The sequence below is a fragment of the Zalophus californianus genome, chromosome 3, assembly GCF_009762305.2.
Source record: "Zalophus californianus isolate mZalCal1 chromosome 3, mZalCal1.pri.v2, whole genome shotgun sequence".
NCBI lineage: Eukaryota > Metazoa > Chordata > Mammalia > Carnivora > Otariidae > Zalophus > Zalophus californianus.
Window position 1 is genome coordinate 36,631,899 of NC_045597.1, and position 26,634 is coordinate 36,658,532.

General features: G+C 34.4%; 1 protein-coding gene across 2 annotated transcripts in view; it reads left to right on the forward strand.

Annotated features, from left to right (window-relative positions):
- Positions 1 to 26,634, forward strand: part of KLHL1 (kelch like family member 1) — a 382,161-nt gene that overhangs the window by 110,940 nt on the left and 244,587 nt on the right. For both annotated transcript variants that reach the window (XM_027590019.2, XM_027590020.2), the window contains exon 2: positions 15,553 to 15,735. In XM_027590019.2, the coding sequence (XP_027445820.1) occupies positions 15,553 to 15,735 (183 nt within the window). The remainder of the gene's footprint in view (positions 1 to 15,552; positions 15,736 to 26,634) is intronic.

Below are 26,634 nucleotides of genomic sequence, written 5' to 3' on the forward strand. Positions count from 1 at the left end.
GAATATTGCACATACTATATCTATTTAGTGATTTTAAATTTAGTTTAGCATTTCACCACGTATTTTTAACTTCTCCTTTCAATGTATAAGATAGTAGTATTTGCCTAATGTCTCTTTAATCAACCAAATTCAATTTCTAAGACTTCTAAGGGATAATATGGGATACTCTTTATTTTAAAATGTACATGAGGAGCACCTGGGTGGCTCAGTCAAACATCCAACTCTTGATTTTTGGCTCAGGTCATGATCTCGGGGTTGTGAAATTGAGCCTTCACGTCGGGCTCTGCGCTGAGCATGAAGCCTGCTTATGGTTCTTTCTCTCTCTCTCTCCCTCTGTCCTTAACCCCCACTCCCGTGCTTTCTCTCAAAAAAAAAAATTAAAAAATTAAAAATTGCACATTATGATTCAACAACTATACTGTTCCAATTATACGTTTTTATTCACATTTAGATGATTATTTCTTATATCTTTTGTAATCTAAGTTATTTAAAACTATGCTTGAGTTTACCCTAGAGTAATACTTTCAGAGTGAGTCTGTCATAGAGTTTTTGCAGTCTTTCGTGTCTAATTCCTTATACAAGTTACTTAAGTTCTCCTGGCATTAGTTTTCAAACCAATAAGATGGGCATGAAGTAGTTGTAAATCAAATATGAGATCAAGGGGTGCCTGTGTGGCTCAGCCGGTTAAGCGGCTGACTTCGGCTCAGGTCATGATCCCAGGGTCCTGGGATCGAGTCCCACATCAGACTCCCTGCTCAGCGGGGAGTCTGTCTCTCCCGTTCCTCCTGCTTTTGCTTGCTCACTCTCTCTCTCTGTCAAATAAATAAATGAAATCTTTAAAAAAAATATGAGATCAAGTAGAAGAGCACCTGCTACGTTATATGTGTTCAATATAGGTAAGCTGTTATCATCACAATTTTAAATTTATTAAATTATCATTTTAAAGATAGTCAGAAGCATGATCACTAGAGGAAATTTTTTATTTGGAAGCCTTTACCACTTAGAAAAATAAGTCATAGGCTAAAATACCAACAATAGCTTTTGTATTTTAAGAACATCTTCTAAATCCTATATATTTAAGGCATGCTAGATGATTACTAAAGTTTTCATTGTTTTCTTTTTTAAGAAATTTGTTTCATTTTGTTCTTCTAAAAGAAGTTTCTCTTATGGACTTCATACCATCACAAATAACACTGATCATAAGAGACTCTTAATCATAGACTCTTAATCATAAGAGGGTTGCTGGAGGGGAGGGACGTGGAGGGATGGGGTAACTGGGTGATGGACACTGGGAAGGGTATGTGTTGTAATGAGCACTGGGTATTATATAAGACTGATGACTCACAGACCTGTACCCCTGAGACAAATAATACATTATATGTTAATTAACTAAATTTAAATAAAAATAAAAAAACGAATAACACTGATCAATAATTTTACATGTAGCTTAGTTATATATTTTGATGTTTAATGAAAGCCAAATCAATAACAATATCCTACCAAATTCTCCTACCAAATCTATGACATACCATACCATATTTTCATGATATCCATACAAGGAAAATGAAAAATGAATTTTGTGGCTGATGGGTGACCTAGATTATTAATCCTAACTTCTCTAGTCTCTCAACAGTTCCATATACATCTTGTCCTCTGATAATACCAATTTTGTCAACATTATTTACCTGGTGGAGTAAGCTAAACCTTTGTTCCTGAAGGTGCTGAGTCCTTGCTGCTCCTGTATTGAATTGGTTGCCAAAACTGATCTTTATCACTGGATATGGGATTGCTAAGTGGCATTACAGTCAATCTTTGGGTTTCCAGACATATTTCTCATTAATCAGATTTAACAAGCAACCCAGTTTCTTTCCTTAGTAATTGGGACTAATCACCCCACCTGATAGAGTAACCCCTTGCTTGCCTATTGATTCAGTGTCATGGGGAGTCTAAAGCTGGTCAGGAGAAAATTTACACTTGAAAATGGACTGCCAAAACTTTAATGTTCAGTTTTAGTAATTGTAAGCAAGAATTCCATGTATTATCAGAGTGATAATTTTTTAAAAGGCCACTTATGTCAGGCCCATCTATAAAGCAGATCATGATTTCACCATTCCTGATAACGGGTCATAGTCTCCTCCTTGTGAGGTCTGTGGCGTACATGAAGATGACCTTCAATGATCCCTGTTTTGTGGCATTCATAGTCTTGGATGACTGCTTGAGTATGAGAGCGACCTGTGACTTGAGTCTAAGCAATAGACTACAGCAAAAATTATGCAATATTGCTCTTATGTTATGTAAAATGCCATCTTGCATTTAGATTCTCTCCAGAGATCCTCTGTGCTGACTTGATGAAGAAAGCACCCTAGCAAGGAAACCTGTGTGGAAGAGAACTATAGATGACCTCTAGAAATTGTGGATGGCTTTTAAGAGTTGAGGGTGTCCCCCAAGATCTGAAGATGACCTCTCGGAACTAAGGGCATCATCTAGATGAAAGTCAGCAAGAAGCCCGGTCCTCAGTTCTACAGACAGAAGTAAATGAATTTTGCCAACACCCTGAGTGAACTTGAATGTAGATTCTTCCCCAGTTGAGCCTCAAGATGATAGCGCATCCTGGGCAACACCTTTACTGCAGCCTTCTGAGACACTGATCAGAGGTCCTGAACCATGTCTTGACTCTTGACACACATGAATTGGGTTGTTTAAAGCTGATACGTTTGTGGTCATTAGTCACGATCAACAGAAAACTAATATAAGGCCCTAGGAACAGGTAGAAGTAGAAGTGTTAATAGAACAGAAATAGGTTCCCAGGGCGTCTAGCCACATATTCATGCAATTTACTTCTGGACCTGCTGAAGTCCATTCTCATGTATAACATTTCTATATTATGGTAGAATGCAAGTGCACACATTCTTCTTAATGATTTTGTAAATCATAATGGGCTAGTCAGTTCACAGTTGCCTCCTGAAAGCATTCAGTCTTTTCTATGACCCAGTGGTAAACCAGGAGATAATTCTCAAATTGAGAAAGTTTATTGGAAGAACTATGATTTTGTTCATGAAGTCTTTCTGGACTATAATTCTCTTATAGGTCACAGGACTCCTTTAGTATCCCTGGCAGCTATAGACACTTCTCCTAATGTTTATTCTTCTGGATCATAAGGCCCCAGGAGCAGGACTGATTGTTCGACAGCTCAAACCTGCAGCAGAGCCCTCTCTTGCTCTGTGCCTCAATCAGAGCTGGTAGACTTATGATTTTACTGGCAAATTGCAGGGCATAGAACACCTAAATTTTGTATATTATGTCTCTAACAAAAAAGCCCATCAAACATTGTTTCTTAGCAGCAGGTGGCACAAAATGTATCACTTAAGGTCTTTCACTTTAAAGGCAATTTCTTAATATATTCAAACCACTATACCCCTAGAACTTTCACCAATGTGATAAGCACTTTAAATTTTGCAAGATTTTTCTCCTACTCTCTGACAAGAAAAATGTCTGCCATACTTGGTATTTCCTCCCCACCCGATCCAATGATCATAATGTCACAGATGTCATGGAAACATGTAGTGTTTTATGGGATATCAAGGTGATAATAGTTCTTGCACACTGTAAAGAGAATAGTTGTCATTTCCCTGTGGTAAGACGTTGAAATAATGCTGATGCTCCTGTTAGAAGGTAAACAAGTTCTGATTTCCTTAATAATGTTGATTGAGGAAAAAAAAAAAGTGTTCTGCCAGGTTGATAGCTGCATACTAAGTGCCAGGGTTGTGTTGATTCTCCTCTGTAAAAATATCACATCTGGAATATCAGCTATAATTATCATCACTACCTGATTATGTTTGTGATAATTTAGTCATTATTCAAGATCCATCTGGAATTTCTACCTACCAATTGAACAAATTAAGGTGGAATATAATAGAATCTCTACTTTTTTCATGTTTTAAGTTTTTTTAAAGACCTATTTATTTGAGAGAGAGAGAGAGAGTTTGCCAGCAGGGGGGGGGGGGCAGAAGGAGAGGGAGAAAAAGAGAGAAAGAGACTCCCTGCTGAGTGTGGAGCTCAACACTGGGCTTGATCCCAAGTCACTGAGATCATGACCTGAGCTGAAATCAAGAGTCCAAAGCTTAACCTAATGAACCATTCAGGTGCCCCTTTCATATTTTAATTTTTTAATGTGAACTGATATCTTCAAATTCCTTATGAATACAGTATAACTTTGGATTTACTACCATGGTAGGTGTGTGATGGTAGTTCAGTTGACACGTTCTTCTTTAATAGACCTTACTTTGTGGGTCAGGAAACCAATATGAGAATTGTGACAGTTTCTGAATACATTTTTTCCAACTGTGCATTCTGGGACCAGGGGAATAACTGCAGGTTGAATCCATCAGCCCAGTGAGTGCACCAGGGTATGGACTCAGGCAAATACCCACTTTGTTGCTTAGTTTTCATGGGCTTCCTCCCTTTCTAGTGGATATGGTGACAGCTTAAATTTGCAAGGTACTTGCTTTAATTCAGGGATAATACTTAATAACTACTAGAATGTTTGGGTATTTTTAATTTTATGGTGTCTAGAGTCTGATGTCTGGGGAAAACATGGATAAATATTTCCATTACAAAAATATGGCAAATTTTCAGGGTTCATTCTTCAAAGAACCCAGTCTTAAAATCAGTGAAGAAACTGAATTTCTGAACTAATATAGATAAAGTAACAGGGAGAGAGAGCATAAAGTCCTACCATGATGACTCAATTCAGATTGCTACACAAAAGATCTATACTTTTCCTGATTAGACAAACCAAGTAGGAACTTAGTGGACTATCCATTTCATGCAGGTACCTCATGATAAAGTTGTATTTTCCAGAATTGTTTTCAGTAACTAAAATCTCCTGATCACTATTCCATCCCTATGATCATAATAGGGACCAATAATTTTCTTTTCTTTCACTTTTTTTTTCATAAATGACAAGATAGTAAATATTCTTTGGCTCTGGAGAGAATATGGTCTTTCTCACAACTACTGAACTTCACTGTTGTGGCCAGAAAAAAAACACAAACAATATGTAATTGAGTGGGTGTGGCTATATCTCAGTAAAACCGTATTTTTATGCCAAAACTGGTGGCAGTCTTGATTGGACAACTGGCATTAGACTGGTGACAATAGAGCTCACATTATGTTTAATTCTTAAATCTCATCATCTAGTACAATAATGCCATTGACATCAGAGAGCTCAATTAAACTGTGCCATCAAAACCTATAGTACTTACCAGGGAGCTTTAAAAGTATGATGTTGTTCTCCTTGCCAATAAATTTCATGATGGTGAAAGAATGTTCCTTAGACCATCCAATAATTATGGTCAAACAGGTTGGCTATGATAGAGCTGCTGTATCATGCCCATATACATAAGCATTTTTATTTCTTCTACAATATGACTAGGAAATGTTGGCATTGCAGATTCTAGGATCCCTTTTAATTCAGGCTTCCATTAGCCCAATAGCTGTTAGAGCCACTCCTCTGAATCCTGGGTGAAGTAGAAACACATCATTTTATTTCACCTTAATCTGATACCCTTTGAATCTTTCTCTACAGGTACTTCCCAGGTACCTACTACCCAAGTTCCCACATTATTGTAATTCCTTTGTTCTGTGGTATATCTTCTCAGGGCAGAACTTGCATTAATTAATCATTCATATATCAATTTCCAACTGCATTTCATATGCGAAACACTTTCAGATTTTATAACATTTCCCATTCCCTCTGAGTAGTTGCCTTTCTTCCCAGATTTGGCACTTTTTTGTTGAGAACTTTCAGCATCTAAATATAATTTATTTGTCAACTATTCTCATCATGTCCTCAATCATGATTTTCTTTCTTTTGAATTTAAAGCCCTTGAAAATATTTCAACTATTTCAATTTTTAAATTTTAAACATTTAAAAATACTTTTAATTTAAATAGGTGTATCTATAGATTATACATTTTAAAATTTAGAAGAGGAAACAAAGTATTATTTATTTTTTGGATGATTATTATTAAAGGTAGATGTAATTTTTCTTTTTTTGGAAGATTTTATTTATTTATTTGACAGAAAGAAATAGTGAGAGAGGGAACACAAGCAGGGAGAGTGGGAGAGGGAGAAGCAGGCTTCCCGCAGAGCAGGGAGCCCAATGTCGGACTCGATCCCAGGACCCTGGGATCATGACCTGAGCCAAAGGCAGACACGGAACTACTGAGCCACCCAGGTGCCCCTAGATGTAATTTTTCAAGCAACATTTTGTCCTGTACTGATACACACCTAATTCATTATTTTACAGATATTATTGGTTACATTTTTACATCTGGTATTTCATTGGAAATATACTTAACAGCTTCAAATACAAATTTTATTTCTTTCCACAAGCATTCTATGAGGAGGTTTTTAATGATATTCTTTTTTTAATTTACATAATTTTATTGAATTTCTACAATAGCCTTACAAGGAATAAAACATTTAAAGTTGCAGGGGGAAGCTGATATTCTATTTTATAGATAAATTAATTGAGATTCAAAATGCAGTAACTGATGGAGGCTAGAATATATATTGTTTTTCTCTAGCTCCCGAGTTATTCCCTTTTTTTATTATTCTGTCTTACCAGTGTGTGTGTGTATGTGTGTGTGTATGCATGTGTGTGTGTTTCAATACTTCTGATAAAAAGCCTTACCTAAAATTCCAATTATCTTATAAGACAAAATTGTACCCAAAAGCAACATTAATGACTATATTCATTTTTCTTGTTTCTAAGTAGTAACACCTGGTGCTTGAACTTTATCCCTTCTAATATTTCCTGGATCTAAACCTCTCTCTCGGGGGTTATTAAAAGAGTTGAAATTAGTGTGTTTGTATAACTGGACATTCATTTTGAATATTGGTTTACTCTGCCATGCCGATATATGATGATGATGTTTCACTTGCTGGTTTTGTAATAATGGAAAGTTGATTCTTTAAATTTACTCATTTACTTAAAAATATTTCCCTTTTCTTTTTTCTTTTTGTTTTTTTAAATAATGAAATATTAACTTTAGGTGTAGAACTTTCAAGGTTAAATAGATATGTAATATTGTGTTTTATTGTCTGAGAATTTTTGCTTACTTTTTAATCTTTGATATTGTTTACATAATAATTTGTAATAATAACTTCATAGTTTTAAAATTGAAATGACATGTGCTTCATACAAAATACTTAAGCAATGTAAGGAAGGAATAAAATAGCAAACTTTTGACCAGAAATATTTTTACAAGCTAAAATACATATTTTGCTAATGGAAACTTAATATGAAAGAGAAGCCTGCAGTGTCACTAAATTTTACGGCTAAAACAAATAGTTGTTTTTTCACTTACACAACAGTATCTTTCACTACACTCAGGTCTTGCCCAAGAATTATGTATTGGTAATTCCTTTATCTGATATTACAGAAATGTTTTTTAAATTATTCCCTCAAAACAAAAGCTAACTTATTCAAGAGAAAAAGGAAACTCCTTGCAAATTTATTTTTTCATTTTAGTTCTACTCTTACGTAGTGACATTAAAGATATAATAATAAGGCATGCCTGGGTAGCTCAGTTGGTTAAGTATCCGACTCTTGCTTTCAGCTCATGTCATGATCTCAGGGTCCTAGGATCAAGCCCCCTCACCCCCCAAGGGCTCTGCGTTCAGCGGGGAGTCTGTTTGAGATTCTCCTTTTCCTCTGCCCCTCCCTCCTCCCTGCACACCCTCTTTCTCTGAAATAAACAAATCTTTAAAAAAAAGATATAATAATGATGCTGGGACTTATCTTAGGGAACTTTGTTTGAAATAAATGCATCATATCTGTTTAAAGGAGTTTTTAGAGGCTCCTTGGTGGTGCAGTCAGTTAAACAACAAACTCTTGGTTTTGGCTCAAGTCCTGATCTCAGGTTCAGGAGATGAGCTCTCTGTCAGGCTCCTTGCTCAGTGCAGAGTCTGCTTAAAACATTCCCTTCCACCTCTGCATCTCTGGCCCCACTCACGTGCACTCTCTCTTTCTCTCTCAAATAAATAAATCTTTAAAAAAACAAAGGATTTTTTAAAAGTATTTTCTAGTGTATCCTTTAGTATTTTCACAGTGTACATAAGTGCACTATCAGAGAATGCAAAAGAGTTATTTGGGTTATAGCAGTTATGTATGCATTTTTTTCTCCTGAGCTCTGGAAGCTATTTGAAATTCAACAATAGCAATTCACAAAAACATTTACTAACTACCCTATGTGTGCCAGGCACTCTGTCAGGTTTGGGGATATAAAGTCCTTTACCGAAAGTATATTTTTGTGTTCTATGAAACAAACAAGAAAACCATGACAAATTAAGATTAGTACTTGGCCAAGGCCATTTTCTCATAGAATATTCTCACTCATTTATTCAACAAATAATTGAACTCCTACAGTATTCTACATGTCAAAGAAGGATGTAAACTACACTGGGTAATTAGCGTGTCAGGGTAAACCATGACCCCCCAAACAACGAGAATTAAAGGAAGTCTTTCTGAAAGAAGTAATATTTAAACTGATCTCTGAAGAAATATTCACGAGAATGTCAATGTGATATGAAGGTTTTAGGTAAAGAGAAATGTATGTGTGAAGGCTGTAGAAGAAAGAGGTATGACATACTGAAACTACTTAGCATGGTTAGAATTACAGCTTTAGCTGTTACTGGGTCATTCAGTTCCCGTCCCAGATGCACCAAAGAATTGGAGACCCAAGACCAGAATGGGGAGATAGAGTTCATAGAGTAGGTAAGTTGAGGACACTTTCAAGAGTGAAAGCAGGCCACTGCTGGAGCAAAAGTGGCAATGGTACCAAGAAGCTCCAGCTTCATCCTTTTAAGCCTGCTTTGTGTACATGTAAATTTGTCTTTGATTGATATTTTTGATTGACAGCTGGTAGTTATATAATACTGACCTCTGTGCATGCACCTACCCATGATGCAGTCTGTTATAATTGTATTTATGTATTGTATATTTATGAGTGTCTAATGAGCTTTTGCTGTGACCTTACCAGCTGCACCATTTGTGCCCATGCTCAGCTCTCAGCAGTCCTCTGGTGGTCTTTGAGCCAGCTCTGTGGCTAGGTCTTTCTTGTTCTGTTAACCCTTAAAGATGGCTCTGAAGATGTGGCTGTTGACCCTTGGAGTGGCTCCGGGGGTGTGGCCAAAATCTGCTCTCTCTCTTCTCCCTCATGCCTAACTGCCTAAAATAGCTGATGGGTACTAAAAGTTGAAGAAAACATCAAATCATTAGGCATTTATAACCTACAATATGTGATTTGAACCATGGAGGCATTGAAGGCTGGAACTTGGTTGACAATGGGCACAATTTATGATGTAAGAGCTTTAAATCGGCACATAGGTTGGGGGTCTTCACGTGAAAACAGAGGAGTAATTGTTACCTTTTACAGCTTTTTTTTTTTAAGTTAATTCACAGTCTAATCTTCTAGAAATAACTGTTTCCTGGTGCAAGAGTTATTTCCACCGATACCAATACTGTTTAGCACAAAAATTAGAAAGTATGCTTTATCTCCGCATTGTTTGGTACAGGAAAAGTAAGTGATGTTCAGCCCTGAACTATTTAGCATAGGAACAGGAAAGCTTATCGGTCAATTCTGAGCAATTAAGATAAGAAATGAACATGAAAGCTAAATAAAGCCACAAAAAAAGACACTAGTGCCTTTGGCAAAAGCAATTTCATTACAGGGGTGGTTGGGAAGTTAGATTCCAATGGATTGAGGAGTATTCAGAGGGTCAGGAATTAAGATAATGAGTGCAGACAACATTTTCAAGACCTATGGCTGTGAAAGGAAATAGAAAGGAATAGCTATGGCTTGAGTAGTTTGTGAGATCAAGAAAATTTTTTAATTGTATTGTTTTGTATATCACAGGTTGGTGAAATCTTTAGCGTGTTTAAATTCTGATAGGAAGAAATCATATTGCCCTTTTAAAATTGCATTTCTTGGAACTTGAAGCCTTATGTTGTTGGGCCACAATAAAGATAAAAAATATAGTGTCAGATCCTAACATTTGAGATCCTCTTAGATTGGAAAGAGATTATAAAGTTTATTTAGGCTGAAGACAAAAATTAGACAATACCCGAAATAATACAATGTCAGATTTTTACTTTATATTTATGGGAAACATTATAAAGATATAATCTCTATTTCCTATAATTTTAAAGTCTCATTTGTTAAACTAATAAGGTTGGATATGAGATGGAAAGATTCAATAATAAACTGTAGTTTAAGAATCCTAAGTATTCTGATGTGGAAACTCCTTTTTTAAATCCTGAGTCAAAGGTCAAGGTCAAGAAGTTCTACTCAAGCCCGGTATCAGGAAATGATTTATGAGAAAATGTGCAAGCACTGTGACAGTGACTTAATAGGGAGAAAATCAGGTCAAACCAAGATAACCATTTTTCTGACAGATAAACCAACCTTCAAGAAAAATAACTAGTTTTCAGATTTAATATGGAGAAATTCAGAGAATTAGAACTTTTAGGAAAAAAGCTGGGAGTGAATAAGAACGCTGAAAAAAATAGTTTGGAGCCTAGTTTCTAGCTCTCTGTTCTTTTGATTCATCCTTTTAAATTGCTTTCAAGTTCTTCAGGAAAAGCCCACCTCTGTATTACAGTCAAGATGTGTTAGTATACCTTGATTATGGAAAAGATGGTGCTTCCTTGTGAGTAATTAGCTCTAAATAAATATTGTCAAATTCTATGCCCTGTTTGATTTGCTGTCTGTGGTCTCACCAAACTCTAAAACTGTATTACTGTATTTCTTTCACTATTTCCTCTATCGTGTCCACCACAACTTGAGTGACTTGTAGGTAAACTACTACACTAAATTCTTTTCTTGCTAACATTTCCCAGGCTATGGAAATCTTAGTGAGCTATAAAACTTTCTGCCCTAAGTATGGTATTTGACTTGTAGGAAATTAAGATAAGGATCTGAATGTAGTCTTTATCCCCAACCCCCTTTAAGCCTATCTGGAGCCATTCCACAAGGCTGTCTCTAGTATCTTGATTTTAGGACCCTACTCATGCAGTCTGGTACAAGACCAGAAACATCAGGATCTCAGTGGAGCGGTCTTGATCTATTTGGCAACCTGCACTCCTGACTTTATTCTCCATAATTACCTGTAACCCAATAATGATATGTTCATTCTAGATTTAAAAGTCCATCCTGCAGGGCATTTTGTGACTTTTCTGTTCAATGTGTTTGTTAACGTGTAGAAGGGTGTTCTTGCCAACATATGCCCGAGCCTAAATTCCTAAAATATATGCTGGGAAATGACCATATTCTGGGGTTGTAATAAGCAAACTTGTGAAAGGCAAACATACGGTACAGGAAAATTTCTATTATTTTTAAATATTTAAATATTTAAAGGAAAACTGATGAAAATAACCATATTGTGTAGACAAATATTGTAGATAGCAGAGAACACACCTAATTTTAATGGGTTTAGATTTGTAAACTTGTCTGCAGTTCTTTTGGTGTTTTATGTGCACAAACATGTCTTCTGGAAATAATAGCAGTTATATATGTACTTTTTGGTCTAACTTTAATGGGCTTTATTTCTTTTTTCCCTTGTTTACATTACATTGGAAAGACCTTCCAGAAAAATGTTGAATGGAGGTAGTACTAAAGAATTTCGTTTTCAGTCTCAAGGAAGAAAGGTTTCCATTAAATATGTTTGATATATGAGTGAATTAGGTGGTTTTATATGATTGAAATGTGTTCCTTAATTAGGTACAACTTACTTGTGATGCATTATCCACTATATATTTGATACACTTATTTTTCTTACTTTTTTTTTTTTTTATAGAGAGAGAATGGAAAGGAGAACGGGAAAGGCAGAGGGAGAGGGAGAAAGAATCTTTTTTTTAAATTTTTTTATTGTTATGTTAATCACCATATATTACATAATTTGTTTTGGTGTACTGTTCCATGATTCATTGTTTGTTCATAACACCCAGTGCTCCATGCAGAATGTGCCCTCCTCAATACCCATCACCAGGCTAACCCATCCCCCCACCCTCCTCCCCTCCAGAAACCTCAGTTTGTTTTTCAGAGTCCATCATCTCTCCTGGTTCATCTCCCCCTTGACTTACTCCCCTTCATTCTTCCTCTCCTGCTATCTTCTTCTTTTTCTTTTTTCTTAAAATATGTTGCGTTATTTGTTTCAGAAGTACAGATCTGTGATTCAACAGTCTTACACAATTCACAGCGCTCACCGTAGCACATATCTTCCCCAATGTCTATCACCCAGCCACCCCATCCCTCCCACCCCCGACCACTCCAGCAACCCTCAGTTTGTTCCTGAGATTAAGAATTCCTCATATCAGTGAGGTCATATGATACATGTCTTTCTCTGATTGACTTATTTCACTCAGCATAACACCCTCCAGTTCCAGCCACGTCGTTGCAAATGGCAAGATCTCATTCCTTTTGATGGCTGCATAATATTCCATTGTGTATATATACCACATCTTCTTTATCCCTTCATCTGTCGATGGACATCTTGGCTCTTTCCACAGTTTGGCTATTGTGGACATTGCTGCTATAAACATTGGGGTGCACGTACCCCTTCGGGTCCCTACATTTGTATCTTTGGGGTAAATACCCAGAAGTGCAATTGCTGGATTGAATGGTAGCTCTAATTTCAACTGTTTGAGGAACCTCCATACTGTTTTCCAGAGTGGTTGCACCAGCTTGCATTCCCACCAACAGTGTAGGAGGGTTCCCCTTTCTCCACATCCCCGCCAACATCTGTCGTTCCCTGACTTGTTAATTTTAGCCATTCTGACGGGTGTGAGGTGGTATCTCATTGAGGTTTTGATTTGGATTTGAGGGAGAAAGAATCTTAAGCAGACTCCAACAGTGTGGAGCACAATGCAGGGCTTGATCTCATGACCCTAAGATCATGACCTGAGCCCAAATCAAGAATCCGATGCTTAATCAACTGAACCACCCAGGACCCTCATATTTACATATATTTTTTACATACATTTTTATATTTAGTTGCTAGTATTTTGCTTAGGATTTTTGCAAATATATTTAGAAGAGAGAATGGCCATTAATTTTCTTTCCATGTAACCTCCTTTCCAAGTTTTGTTTCCATGTTATATTTGCCTCATTAAATGAGTTGGAGGAAAGGTTTTCTTTTTCTGTTTTCTGACAACTTTTAAGAAAGGCTTTTTCTTTTTTCTTTCTTCCTTTCCGACTGCCCCCCTCAGTTTTGTATTGATTTTACTGTCATGTGTAGTTTTGTTTTATCGTGGATGGATAGTGAATGTTGAATCTTTGTTTTGATGTCTTTAACACATTTCTGAAAACTCTTGGCCATTGTCTTCAGATGGCTTTTGCCCTATCATGGCTCTCCTGTTTTTAAGACTACAATTATTTATACGAAAACAATGAATCATGGATCACTACATCAAAAACTAATGATGTATTGTATGGTGACTAACATAACATAATAAAATAAAATAAAATTAAAAAAAGAAAAAAAGACTACAATTATATATTATAATCCCTTACCATGTTTCATTTGTTTCAGAAACTATTGTTTTTATCTTTTTTATCTCAATATTTTAGTTTCAATATTTCCTACTTATTTTTCAGCTTATGTTTGCCTCACCTGCATGCATTCTGCAAGTTCAGTTCCTCTATCAAAATTTTAAGTTAAATTATTATATTTCTACATGATTTTTTTCATATAACCTAATACTCTTGAAACACTCCAGATTGTCATCTATATTAAAATATAGTAATGACCGTTATTTTCACATCTATAATTGTGATACTTCCTTTCAGAGATACATCTGTAGCACCTCCGAGCCTGTTTCTATTATCGTTTTTCTCCCTAGGTCTAGTTTATTTATAGATCTGCTTTTTTCACCTTAATGTCAAGCACTACACACATGCACAAGAAATCAGAGTTTCTATGAGGTTACCTTTTTCTAAAGGTTTTTATTTTTGACTGTTTGCTGACATTTAGATTGGTACATCACCTTAATGCACTCAGAGACTTCACTAATTCAGGCCTAGGTTTCTGTCTTTGTATTATCTTGTCAAGTTCCATTTCCCTTGCCTCCTAGGATAGAGCCCTTCAGGGAGTTCAACTGAGACCCTGTGTATTTACTGGAGTCTAGTAAAGTGCTCGTCCTTGAATTCAAATTTTTATCTTTCAAACTCTATTTACCTTCTCAATCTCCAATAAGTCATTTTCTGCCTGTCTAGCAGTGCTTAAGAATCACAAATACCTCTGGGGAAAAGTGGTGCCCAATGACAGCCTTTCCCAAACTTCCCTCCTTTATGGCCCCTCATTTGTTTCTCAAGTTCTGGCTACCTTTGGAGCCCATAAAATTCCAATATCCATCTTTTCCTCCAAGCCCCACGATATTTTTTCTTAGGTTCTTACCCTATGCTGCTTATAATTAGTAAATACCTTTAGAGGGAAAGAAAAAACAGTATAGAATTTTGAGCTGATTTCCGTGAGTTTTTCTTTATTCTAAGATCTTAGTCTTTCAAGTCCTGGTTGTCTTAGCAGCTATTATTAAATTCATGTAGTTGTTTTGATATTATATGTAACATTTTTTTCTGGTGAGGGGTTTAGTCAGCTACAAGTTATTGCCCTGTAATTGGAAGCAGAATTCTCCATACTTTCTGTTTTGAAATAAGCTATTTTAGTATTATTGTTAAATATCTAATTCATTTTCATTTTTAAATTGTTATAAGGACTTAATTATCACAGCATCAGAATATTTGATTGGGTCTTCTGGGCCTATCATGCATATACTGAGAGTCTTCTCCTTAATATGGAGTATGATATTTTAAAGACTTCATTGTTATGATATTAATAGATTTAGTAGCCAAACTTAAGTATCATGAATTTTTCAAAATTTTAAAGTTTATCACATATACATTCATATATATGGTTAAAATATTTGTTAGTACTGAGCTGCTACATTTTGTAATTTTTTTTAATTGGTTGGGCATGGAATATGAAACAACAATTTTCTTTTAAATTTATTGCCAATTTTTTTTTACAAACCATGTTTCATAATTTCTCATCATGAAAATCACCTACTTCTGTAAAGGAACATTTACTATAACCTCACAGGAATCATAATTTAGAATAGTATAATTAGATGATCTACCTCAATTTCAAATGTATTAAGTAACATTTTATTAGTAATCAATTTTAGAAGAGGCATGTTAGTAATTTACTGTTTCTGTTACTTTTTCAGGTTTTTAGCTTAATGTCCTACTAAATATAGATAACCTATCTTTTAAATCATTTGAAAACTAGAAAAAAAGATAACCAACAATTCATTTATTGCTTCCTAGAGCAAATTATTTCACCCAAAATAGATTTTTCTGACTTACATTAATAATGATTAACATAAGGAGACATGCATTGATTTGCCTTATAAAACTCTAAAACTCTGTGTGTTGTTTTGGACAATTCATAGCACTTTATAAACACCATCTTTTTGTGTGTGATTTGTAGGCTGACAGCAACTAGCCATTCATTGACACCTCAAAGTGATATGGACTCCAGTAGCTCTGAAGAATTCTATCAGGCTGTTCACCATGCTGAGCAAACCTTCAGAAAAATGGAAAGTTACTTGAAACAGCAGCAACTCTGTGATGTTATTCTGATTGTCGGGAACCGAAAGATACCTGCACACAGGTATAGTAACCTGTCTTTATTGGATATAGAAGTGACAGTCTGGTATGTAGAATACAAAATGTTCAATGATTAGAGAATTAAGAACCTATTTTTTGTGGTACGATAAAACTTTGTTAATGGGCACTGGGATTTGAATTTCATATACTCTTCACATGTAACGGAATACATTTATCCTTTGATTTTTCCCACCAATAGAAATATAGTATCTGTTCTTAGCTTGTGGGCTGTGCAATAGGCAGCAGGCCAGACTTGGTCCATGGGCCATAGTTTGCTGATCCCTGTGTTAAAGAACTCAAGATTTCAAGCCTTTGATTCATGGAAGAAAGAAAGGAGTTCAAATGCAATTTGAAATATTTTGACTTTGATATTTTGTTATGAATTTCCAGATATTTTATAATATATATGATATGTGTGATACGTTAGTATAAAAATATTGTTTGTTTCCATATGTTTATTCATTCAGTAATTGTTATGCTCTCAAATGTTGTCAGGCTCAGAGATTAGATAATCAAAAATCTACTGTGAATGAAAGTTAAGATTCTCCAATAAGAACATCAAGAATAACTTGATATTCCATCTATTAACACATGTCATCTTTCATAGTACTATGATTTAACTGCAAAAAAAAAGATGATGCATACAAGTAAATTTGCAGAATTTTAAATCATAATATAAATGTATTCTACTAAGCTTTGTCAAATAATCATAGCTAAGTCTATTTATAGTAGTTGAGAATCCACATTTTTAAGGGAGCTTGAGTTATTTTTCTTTTACTCTTTATTTCTTTTGGGAGGAGAATTATAATGCCATTTTAAGTAATCTCTTTTAATAAATAAAGCAAATATAAATACTTCAAAAATAAAACTTCCTCTACTTAGGGTTCATACATAGTCCATTTTATGTGAATCATAATTGCACTAAGTGGAAATCCATTTTAACTAAAGAGAACGTACCTAGGATCTGAAAAGAGATCTATGTTTCTGCCAAAGTTAAAAGGAAATTAGGTTATCTTGGGTATATATTATTTGTTTCAACTAGGAAATTCAAGGTATTTCACGTTGACATTTTTATTTTGCATTTATTAATTTTTAAAAAAATTATAACATACTAATATTATTCTTAAGGTCCAATATATTTGAAAGCTAATGTACTTTTAAACATTCCTTATATATTTGTGATTTATAATTCTAACTTACATGAACTGAACATCCAATTATTTTGTGCATTGATTTCTTATCAGTTTTACTAATGAAAATTAATTAAATTTGATGTTGTTTATTTTTACTTGTTTCTCTATTTTTTATTTTGAAATGTAATTGGGAAAATAATTTAATTTCGATACTTATTTTATTATTTTAAATAGTTGAATAAATAGGCAAATAGCCTTAGACTACCTTGATGTATGTTGTTTGATACTATTAATGCTAATGAATTTAGAAGAGGCATAAGTTACCAACATATAAAAAATATTTTCAATGTACTCCTCTTTCCTATACTTTTAATTTAAATTTCATTATTTAGATAATATATATACATCTAAGTGCTGACTATTAAAAACATTCCTGAAGAATTAAGCTGTATTTCTACTATGATAGCAATATTAAAATGTGAAAGTGAATTTGATACACTGGGAATGCATAGGAAGAGAACATTTAACATTGAATAACTAATGTAGGTTTGGTAGGGTTCAAAATATCAGCTAACTCTGGCAACAATTCAAATAATATACTATTCACACGTATTTTCAAATATTTCTATGACAATGCATTATTATCGGCAAGAAAGCCATTAAAAATAGTCATTATTATTGAGATATTCAATGTTGTAATATGTGTGGCAAATATGCAAATTACCCTGAACTATCATCTAAATAACATCTAGATAAAAATTCTATTGTAAGAAGTATTCTTAATTTGAAAATGTAACTAAATTTACTTTATTTAACTTATAAATTCATTAAATAATTATATATATTATATATGTGTGTGTATGTGTTTAAGAAGACAGAGGGAATCAATCAACTCAAAAGTATATTAGCACATCAAATGCTCATTAATATTTTAAAAGTGGTGTTTCGTGTAATTTACAGTCTTTTATAGCCTTATATTGGTAGTAATTTAATATTTCTCATTTAATATTTCTCACTTGAAGCATTTTTAACCAACATACTGAGCAATTATATTAATCATATTCTACATTGTTTTCTTTGTTACTCTTTTTATCTATCATTAATATTATTTTCTAAATAATGTAATTATAAGTTATTTTATAATAATCCAGATGACTAAGAAATAAAATTGCTTGTTGGTTTAGATTATTCTAAAACATCAGAGTAATTATTACTTTTGTACATATTACTCTGAACATTTAAATATTTTATATAGTTAGCAGATATTAAAGCAAGTAATTATTGTCAACCATTTATATTTTCCTTAAATGTGACAAGAAAAATTTTAGCCTAAGGCTATCTGCTAAATTAATGCAAATAAGGGTTTATACTTACTTTATACCATGAGTTAAGACTTTAGTACTCTCTATTTTATAAATAATTTATATAGTTATGATTCTAAGTTAGACATACATTAACAAATATGTGGGAAAACATTTATGGGGCACCAGAAAAAGGCAAATGCTGTTTTTAGACTGCAGATACATTGCACATCCTTATTTACACTTTTGTACATAAAATAATAGTAATTAATGCAGGATTAGTTCTTTGCTCTGAACAAATAATAACCTTAGCTATAGTACCGAAGGAATGGATTTTGAAGTTATTTTGTTGTATATTGATTAGCACAGATGAGTATTGCCTCAGGGCAAAATATATATGATGCTACAATCTTTAGCACTGGAACCTGAGGCTATTATAATAATTTCAAATAATGAAAAAAGAAACAACTTACACTAAGATCTACTGCTCCTTCAGGAAGGACACTGAAAGCTAATCTTATAAGCACAGTCACTAAATACTAAATAGTCATGTATATTGAATTTATTATTATCTCATCATTCAAAATTTTCAAATCAATCCCCACTTAAGTTAATAGATTATGACTGTTAAAGGGCTCTCCATAAAACCCTTTGTTTTTGTTCTGGTTATATTGTATATATGTTTTTAACCTGAAATAAGTAACAACTATCAATGTATTTATGAAATGCCATGTTTATGTAGATACGTTTGATTACTGCTATGCATATTTTTAAGTAAATTAGTTCTAAAAAGCTAATAATACTTAAGATGACACACTAATACATTTTTGGCATGGAAAATAATCAAAATTCTGAATTCATCTGTGCTTTAAGTTTTCAGGGAAATTCTAAAATAAATATAAGCTTCTCATAAATGGCCCAGAATAATTGATTAGCAACAAGTGAACCAAGAAACTAAATATAAATCCCTGAGTACTAAATATAGAGAATTTTTTGCTAGATACCTCCCTGTGATCAGGGATGCCAGATGCTAAAAATTAGACTGACAAGATCAATATTAATAATTGGACAGCCAAATTTTCTTTCCTTTTCTTTTTTTTAAGATTTTACTTATTTATTTGTCAGAGAGAGAGAGCACACAGGGGGAGCGGCAGGCAATGGGAGAAGCAGGTTCCCCATGAGCACGGAGCCTGATGCAGGACTCTATCCGAGGACCCTGGGATCATGTCCTGAGCCGAAGGCAGACGCTTTAACCGACTGAGCCACACAGGCATCCCTGGATAGCCAAATTTTCTTTCTTTTTTTTTTTTAAAAGAGTGTATTTATTTATTTATTTGTCAGAGGGAGAGAGAGAGAGAGAGAGCACAAGTAGGGAAAGTGGCAGGCAGAAGAAGAAGCAGACTCCTTGCTGAGCAGGGAGCCCGATGTGGGACTCTATCCCAGGACTCTGGGATCATGACCTGAGCTGAAGGCAGTTGCTTAACCAACTGAGCCAACTAGGTGTCCCGCCAAGTTATCAATGTTAGGAGAATTAAGGGGTTTTCAGGGCCTACTTTGTTAAAACGTACAGGTGTAGAATGAAATACCATTTAGCCTGTGAAAGTCTTTTCCCTTTCTAGTCATTATTAGGAGTAAGTGCATTAGACAGAAATAAATGAGAAAATCTTAAATAGCTAACATTCTCTGAGTTGGAAATAATATTATTTATAATTTTATGTGCATGGAAACAGTGTGGAAGGATATAAAACATACTGTCAATAAAGCCTATTCCTGGGAGATGGGAGTAGGCAGAATAAAGAGGAGTTAGCATTTTTTTAATGTATAAATATATATATTCTTTAACTCTTTAGAGTGGCCATGCAATAATTCATGATCAAATAAAGGTTTAAGTGAAAAATAAAATGGTGATATGTGATGGAGACAGATATAATCCTGCTCTGTAGACCAAAACCCTGGGCATTTCATTTAACATCATATTCTGTTTTCATTTTTGTCTATGTTTGATAATAGATTTAGTTATTTCAAGAATATATATACCATAAATATATACATCATATATATATGATATATATGATTTTAGTGTTTTTTACCGAGCACTAGTATCATAAAAATAGTTGAAGCTAAAAGTGGCAATTGAAATGATTTTATTTAGAAACACTTAGGGGCGCCTGGGTGGCTCAGTCTTTTAGGTGTCTGCCTTTGGCTCTGATCATGATCTCAGGGTCCTGGGATCAAGCCCCAAATCAGGCTCCCTGTTCAGTATAAACCATACTAGTAAAGCTAAGTATACAGTCAAATTCAGAATAATTTAAAACTCAAGTCATGTGTTAATCACTTAACTTTAATATAGAGATTAGAAAAAAGAAGACAAAAGTTTTAAAAATAATCATTGCTACATAATTAGTTAATGGATGTACAGTATACAAAGAGGTAAATTGTGACATCAAGACAAAATATGCAGGGAGTAAAAAAGTAGTTTTTGTATGTGGTTGAAATTAAGTTGTTATCAGCTTAAAATATTTATAGTTATATTTATAAGCTGTTTTATGTAAGCTTCTTGGTAACCACAGCACAAAAACCTAAAGTACATATACAAAAGAAAAAAGGGAAAGCATAACATCATAGAGAATTATTAATTCACAAACAAGGATAGCAAAAGATGAATAAAGGAACAAGGGAACTACAAAACAGCCAGAAAACAATTAGATGGTATTGTAAATCCTTACCTATCAATAATTACTCTAAATATAACTGGATTAAATTGTCCAATCAAAAGGTACAGTGTGACTGACTGGAGTCAAAAATAAGACCCAACTATATGCTGCTTACGAGAGACTCACTTCAGCTTTAAGGGCACATGTAGTCTCAAAAAGGAAGGAATGGAAAAAGATATTCCAAGCAGATGGAACCAAAAAGAGAGCAAGTGTAGCTATAATTTTTATCAGACAAGATAGAATTTAAGGCACAATGGTAGCAAGAAACAAAGACGGTCGTTATATAATGATAAAGGAATCAATTCACCAACAGGATACAACAATTATAAATATATTGTGGTAAACATTTTTCAACATATATGTGTATCAAATCATATTTTATACCTTAAATAAATGATATATGTTAATAATATCTCAATAAAACTGGGAAAGGGGGCGATAAGAGAAGCTGAAAAACTTTTGTTTCACTTTTTTTCCCATCATGTAGGTATCACTTTAATGTCCTCCCTATACTTACTACTGATATTCAGCAGTAAATGAAGCATCTTTCCTTGCATAAAACAAATGTATATCAAACATATATGCCTTGGTCTATTCCCTGTTGGTGATGCAAAAGGATTATAAAACATGACACTATTCCACATGAAGTTTGCAATAATCTTGAGGAGGAAAGAATAACCTGTAGGAAAATTAAGGAAATTGTAATAGTTATCATATATTATATTATAACTGCAATGGAAATATATAGTTTTGATTCCAAATGCAAGAGATAATCAAATAAGGAAATGAGCATTTTTTCAGAGAGATTGTGTTTGAGGTCAGCCTAATGGAAAAGAACAAGTGTGCTATTTTAGATAGTGAGAATAATATAGAAAAATAGAGAAATGAAGAATTTGTGAAAATTATGAGATAGTGGCTTAGTTAAAGTGGAGTCATTTGTATTGGAAATACTGGGAAATTAAGCTGTAAAAGTAGGACAAAAATAATTATGACAGATTTTGAAAACCAGTAGAGAAATTTGGATTTGAAGTCATGTATAATTAGAAGTTCATGTAGGTTCCTGAAGAGGGGAGTAGCATAATTAAGTCAATAATAAAAGTAACAGTCCTAATTTTAGTTAACATTCACTGTGTTGGCAGTTCTGTAGAAGTAATATATTAACAGCTACAATAGACTGCCTATCATAATTTACAAAGATAACTCTGAAAAATGGGACCACTTTAGAAAGTGTACGAAAAATGGGCACAGCAAAAGCTAGTTAATGGTCTAGGAAGCTGTTAGAGTTAATCCAGGCATGAAATGAGTACTATATAAATATAGAGAAAGAGATGAACTGAGAAATATTTTGGAGAACCGTGTCATTAGTAAGTATTCCTGGAAGTAGAGCTGGAGACTGGAATTCAAGTATGCGTGGTTTATTTAAAGAGCATTTTCAGAAGAAGGGAGAGGATAGGGCAGAGGAAGGAGCAAATGAAAGATGTAGCTGTCAGCTGGAGCCTTGGTTCATCTTTAACTCCCAAGAAGCTCTGGAGCATGACTTGCTGCAGAGTTAGTCATACTCTGAGCAAAAAGACAGCATCTTACACTCTGCTTTTATTATTAATTGCCACTGGGCCCTCTCACAGGTGACAGTAGGGGGAGGTTGTGGAGGTCAGGGGATGAGGTAAGAAGAGCCGGACACATAAACTCCCAAGGAGGCAGCTCCTATTGGGCCAAGTGTGAATCTAGGAAAGGGGTAACTGGGACAAGTTAGATGCCCCACTGACACCGGGGACGTAGTTGTGCCTCATAAAGAGGGTCTGGCCAGAGTAACCACAAAGCCCAATACCAAAAGAAAGATGGATTTTATATCATTTTTGATATAGGCAATGAAAGAGAAGGAGACAAATAATGACTTCATAATATCTGCTCTAAAAGTTCACTTATTGGTGGTGCACAAGTTAGTAACAGAGAAGTAAAAATGAAAAAAGAATCTCACAAGGAAGATTCTGAATTTAGTTCGGAGCATCCTGAAATACTAGCTGGTGAGCAGTTTCTGTAGGCATCCGAGATACATGGCAAGGTTTAAAACCACCATAATGGTAATAATTAAGGCCATGTTCAAGGATGATTCTGAAACAGGGAGTGTTAAGGCAAAAATTTAGAGGTCTGAGAAAAAACCTAGGGTAATGACAGGGTCAAGAAGTAAGAGTAGAGAGAGAAGTCAATGAATCAGAGGTAAGCTGAGATAAGAAAGTCTATACTGCCTTAGCTAAAAAAGGGATTTTAAGAAGAGGAGGAGGTCAACAATGTCAAACACCACCAATAAATTGGAGTAGAGCTAGAAAAGTTTAATAGATTTGGAAGGAAATAAATTTGTGATGACCTCAATGAGAGATTTTCCAGAATGGCTGCATGCATTCACATATTTATGGGTTTTCTTCTCTTGCTTCCTTTGCATTAATAGAATTTATATATGTGCATATAAAGATATTACTTTCTGTTATGCATTAAATCCCTCCTCCAAAATGTAATTCCCATCTCATGTGTCACTTAATCTAAATGCAGTATAAACTTGTTTTCACTTCTGTTACTGAATGAAAGAATATAACATATTTTGTATGTTATATTTGATTGAGAAGATTTCATGTAATTAAAATTGAATTCTACAGGTCATATATTTTCCTCTATATGGATGTGACCCTGTTACAAATAAAACCTTTCTGTGTGTAAGATTAAACTGGTTAACTTTATATCAATATACTTCTTGTGCCCTAGGAATGATATACATCTCCCTGGTTCATGACAGCTTATTTTCATAGCATATAATGTTATATTTAGTTCTTTTGATAAAACTGTTTTGACATGATATATCTAATTGGTATGTAATAAATATTTGAAGATATCTGTGTCTTCATTATTTTGTCAGATTTTGAGAATATAAAGAAATAACATGCTTAGTTAGAAATGGCTCAATTAAATGTGTAACAAATTGCTAACTTTAAGTATTTTGAACATGTTTCCACCTTAGGCATTCAAATTAATAGGGTAGCTAAAATCATGGATCCCATAAAGTACTCTTTAAATGCATAAAGTATATGTTGAAGGATTTTTTTTTTCAGTTAAAAGAAGAAATGTCTCTCTTTGTTGAAGTTAGCTTTTATCATGTCCTTCACTTATATAGAAATAAGACATAAAGCAGATAAAATTACAAAATAAGTAATTGAAAAAGAATATCTCCTGATTTGAAAACTTTTAGATAACAATGCCCTGTGTTGACCTTTATGCCTCTCTTTTCCCTTACAATGTTCTTAGAAGAAAAGTGCATCCTGTGGCCCCTAGGTGACACAGTTGGCTAAGCATCTGCTCTTGGTTCAGCTCAGGTCCTGATCTCAGGGTTGTGAGATTGAACCCCATGTCGGGCTCTGCACTCAGTGTGGCATCTGCTTGGGACTCTCTCTCCCTCTGCCTCTGCCCCTCCCCCTGCATGCTCTCTTTTGCTGTCTAAAATAAATAAATAAATAAATAAATAAATCTTTATAGAAAAAGAAAGAAAACTGAATCTGAAGTTTACTGTTGTTTAGCTTACAGATGTAAGCATCACATATGGTTAATTTAACATATCCTCCATCACTTTTTAAGCATTTCCTTACTTTCTAGAACAGAAGATGTTCAAGGCTCATCTTGTGCTTTCCCTGTTTCAGCCCTGTGGTCTGTTCTTTTTCCAAGGATCTCTTAATGTACATACACAGGAACAAACAGTATTTCTATTTTTTTTTTTATTAAGAACTATAAATTTACACTGATATGTCTGATTTCAGTCCAGTGTCATAGGATTCATTTTAGTCTTCATTTCCATATTTGTAACTCCATTTTCCATCAATGAGTAACCTTTCACTGATTATCTTTAAGAATGTACTAATTCGGGCGCCTGGGTGGCTCAGTTGGTTAAGCGACTGCCTTCGGCTCAGGTCATGATCCTGGAGTCCCGGGATCAAGTCCCACATTGGGCTCCCTGCTCAGCAGGGAGTCTGCTTCTCCCTCTGACCCTCTTCCCTCTCGTGCTCTCTGTCTCTCATTCTCTCTCTCTCAAATAAATAAATAAAATCTAGAAAAAAAAAAGAATGTACTAATTTCCTCTAATCTATTTTAAACAGAAGGAAATATCAAAATTTCTAATTTAAACAACTATGAAAAACATACCTCAACCACAATGCATTTTTTATAGTTCTCTATTTCTTTGGAATCAGAATATATTGTCAAAATTTTTACTCAATGTCCTTGAAATTTATATTTCCACTTGGGATTTTAAAGATTTTATTTATTTATTTGTTTATTTTAGAGAGAGTGAAAGACCACAAGTGGGGGAAGGGAGAAGGATACAGAGACTCCTCAGTGAGCACAGAGCCCAATGTCGGCTCGATCCCATGACCTGAGCTGAAATCAAAGTTGGACACCCAAACCACTGAGCCACCCAGGCACCCCTCCACTTAGGATTTTTTTTTTTTTAAGATTTTATTTATTTGACAGAGACACAGTGAGAGAGGGAATACAAGCAGGGGGAGTAGAAGAGGGAGAAGCAGGCTTCCTGCAGAACAGGACGCCCAATGCGGGACTCGATCCCAGGACCCTGGGATCATGACCTGAGCTGAAGGCAGACGCTTAACGACTGAACCACCCAGGTGCCCCATCCACTTAGGATTTTAAAGTACATGAAAAATCTTCACTCCCCTTAAAATCACAATAAATCTTCAGAAGATGAAATATTTATACCTTTTCTTTAAATCTATCAGAAACCTGTGGCATAAAGGAGAAAAAAAAATAAATTATGAGAAACAAGAAAATGAGAATGACACTCCCCTCTTAGCCTCAACTTTTCTTTTTCTTTTTTTTACAATGACCATTATACAACTGAAAATTGCAATACAGGGGGAAAACAGAAGACTGTAATTCATTGTCATGAGTAAAATCAGTCAGTGGAAACCAACCTAGAAATGATCCAGGTGTTAAAATTATCAGTAAAGGGCATTAAACAACTATGAAAAGTAATTTAAAATATCTATAGGAAAAGAAGAACATAATGAATAATGCAGGGGGAATATTAAGATAGATTTGGAAAAAATCAAGTCACTAAAATTCATTTACAGTAAAACACAGAGTAGAAGAAAGATTGAGAGAAAATGAACTAAGACCCAACAACCTGTGAGGCACTGTCAATTATTGAAACATATATGTAATTAGAGTCCTAGAAAGAGAGAGTGAATTGGGTGGAAAAAATGGGAATTATTTGCAGGTAACTTTCTAAATTTGATCAAAAAATGTCCATCCACTGCTCTAGGAACCTCAGACAACTATAATCAGAGTAAATACCACGTAACCACACCTAGGCATATCATTGTCTACTGCTAAAATCCTAAGATAAAGAGTGAAAAAAAGTAACAACAATTAGATACAAAGGACATAGTAAATCAGGAAAACAATTAGAAGAATGAAAGCTGATTTTCTATTAGAAACATTAGAGCCTAGATCATAATCTAGATCATACCTAGTCCCAAAGGCTAGAATTCTTTATCAAGTGAAAATAACTTTTCAAGATATTTTCAATGCAGCTAAATAAAGACCTTTTTAGATAAATGAAAATTGGGAGAATTTATTGTCATCAGACCCGCAGTACAAGAAATACTAAAGAAATTTCTCCTGGTTGAAGATTATGGATACCAGGTAGAAGTCTACTCTTCAGAAATGAAGAGAGCCCCAGAAAAGGTGAAGAAAGGGA